The 2,677-nt window shown below is 41.9% G+C and overlaps 1 protein-coding gene across 1 annotated transcript in view; it reads right to left on the bottom strand.

The window, feature by feature from the left end:
* Window positions 1-281: 281 nt before the first annotated feature.
* SARC_04486 (hypothetical protein) overlaps window positions 282-2,677 on the bottom strand; it is a 10,876-nt gene continuing 8,480 nt past the window's right edge. Inside the window, exons 18-22 of the mRNA XM_014301676.1 lie at window positions 1,974-2,090; window positions 1,627-1,729; window positions 1,247-1,362; window positions 750-899; window positions 282-513 (exon numbers count right to left, since the gene is read on the bottom strand). Coding sequence (XP_014157151.1) covers window positions 388-513; window positions 750-899; window positions 1,247-1,362; window positions 1,627-1,729; window positions 1,974-2,090 — 612 coding nt within the window. The 3' untranslated portion in view covers window positions 282-387. The remainder of the gene's footprint in view (window positions 514-749; window positions 900-1,246; window positions 1,363-1,626; window positions 1,730-1,973; window positions 2,091-2,677) is intronic.

Here is a 2,677-nt window from a genome sequence, read left to right on the forward strand (position 1 = left end):
TTAATTCTGACTTAAGTTACCATAAAAAAACCCGTTTCTCACGTATCACGAAATCCGAGCCCAGGATTATGATATAGAATACTATCAGTCTAGGGATATAATTTCTTTTTGCACGTCGTTAATTGTGCAACCCGTCCTACCACTATTAAGTACTCTTTTTAACTATCGACATCTCTATTAAAGAAAAATTTGTAACTGCCTCGAGGCGCCATATAGCAAACACCACTTTCAAATTACAGTGCTATCTCGATCGCTCCATATGTCCCATACATAATCGGAAGGGAGTATTAATTTAAGTTATATGTTATACATTTCCAGACATATACTTGTGATGGTCACGAAGATAACTATCCCAGTCAAAGGCTGCAGCAACCAAGACAAGTGTAGCTATGGTTTAATTTCTACGTAACCGGAATCATTGTTGTTTTCCTCTGCGCCGCCTAGGATGTCCTGTTTTCGAAATGTGGCTGTACGTTCTTCTATGCGCATCAGCTTGGCGACGGAGGTGGTCACCTTGGATTATCAGCATGCAATTAGGACTGTTAATGCAAATACAGGGGTCACTCCTGTCACGCACGTTTTGTACTAAAGCGGGTAAAAAATTACATAGAACCGAATGAAAGGAATATATGCAAGGGCAAGTTCGAACAACACGAGCTTAGCACACTATACTCATGTTGCGAATACGATGTACGAACAAAACCGAAGGCCGGAGTCAGCATGAACATGCATGCGGACACAATACATACCCATTTGGTGGAGACTAGGTGTCGCAGGTGGCCATTGCATACGAGGTTCTCCTCCAGTTGAGGCAATCTACTCAGATCCCAAGCATCACATACGATGTGCGTTACGTCGGCAGATAGGCGTGTAACAACCTTCCCGCCATGATTGAGTAACTGGGCAACAAAAGTCAATATACACATTCAGAAAATTCTCGCTTGTATTCCGGAGGATAGACACACTAAGGGAAAGGAATATATCCATATCCCGAAGTGCTCAACAGTGAATATTCGAGCACGGCACACGTCTCGAATAGATTTGGTATGAAGCGGGTATTCAAAACTGGAAATACAACTGGAAACGCCACTGTACACGCAGTGAAAGCAACCTAGGTGTTTCAGCCTGGCTCAATTGTGGCCAGACAGAGAGTGCATAACTGTATATTGCCCAATGATAACACAGATGTCCAAAGGTGAGATCAATGAGAACAGAAATCTCATGTAGAACAAAAGGGCGCCCTTACCTGTTGCTCGACAAATGGTAGATGAGACACCTCGATGCCACTGCAGGTATCGCCTATCGTCGCGAAGCGATCAAAGTATGCCACCACCCTCGCGAAAAGTTGTATAGGGGCTGTAACTGTTGTGATGCGAATGTAGTGGGAGGTTAGGTAGACAAGCAGCCTTATATGTATCGAGTGCTCACTTAGACCTTCGAATACTCTGTGGAGTATAAATTACAGTAGGAAGACAACCGCACTAGTGCCAAATTGATGATGTTATTTGTAGACATATAATAATGCGCTTATTCTTCATATCTCAAAAGAGAGACTGCCGGTGACTCTAAAGCCCATACACCACCGGGAATATGTCTTACCATAAGGCAGTAGGGAATATGTCTTACCATAAGGCAGTAAGTCCAAGACGCGTTGTTTTTTCACCTCGTCAGCGCCAGTATCCTGATACTCTTTCCGTTTCGCCATTGCTCGTGAAAAAATAATCTCCAACTAATTTGTACGCATGTAATGACCGATAATTATTAATGGGCTCACATTTGCACGTGCAGATACTGAGCACTCAATGATATGTCGGGGTTATTTGACAAAACTATATGATCTAAGTGTACGATTTCTCAGACAACAATGGAGCAAGACATTCTAAAATGACAGTGAAGCGATTTTGAACTGACACGACAAAACATTGTCGTTCAGCGACCGGAATATCAGCAAGGTCTGCCTACGTAAAACATACCTCGTCCCCGATTAAACGGCTACTGAATGCCGCTCCGTAGCAATCGTAGTGTGCGGCGGTCGTAGCCCGCAGCTGAGCGCTTGCACAGTATATGTGTTGGGGACGCACGGGCACTATCTGCAATTACAACAGACAGCAAACAAAGGGGGTGAGTGTGGGGCGAGACTTTGCGACTGGCGAGACCCATTGTGATAAGTATGTCGTCCGTTTATTCATAAATGATCTGCTTGTAAGGTTCTGTATGGGGCGTAAGGGATCAGTCGCATATACAGTCGAGGTGATCGTAGGTCGCCAAGTATAAACTCGCGTGCGCACTTAGTATCAAATACCAAATATGAACGTATGTGGCAATCAAAGATATGCAGGAGATTCGCCGCATATACAAGTTTCTCTATGCTGCTATTGCAAGCGAATACAGTCAACATTCAATTTCTTACATATGAGGACCTCACGAGAACATACATATACACATGCACATGCACACACACATGTATAAAATATTGACATCAGTCTGAGCATCTATAATATTATAAAATACATTTACTATGTACATATATAGAAGTACACACACACACACACACACACCACACACACACACAAACACTATATAATATAATATACTAATTATATAATATATATATAATACTATATATAAGTATATATATATATNTACATATATCTATATATNTATACGTAACTAACTA

Source organism: Sphaeroforma arctica (assembly GCF_001186125.1).
Source record: "Sphaeroforma arctica JP610 unplaced genomic scaffold supercont1.254, whole genome shotgun sequence".
In the NCBI taxonomy this organism is placed as follows: domain Eukaryota; class Ichthyosporea; order Ichthyophonida; genus Sphaeroforma; species Sphaeroforma arctica.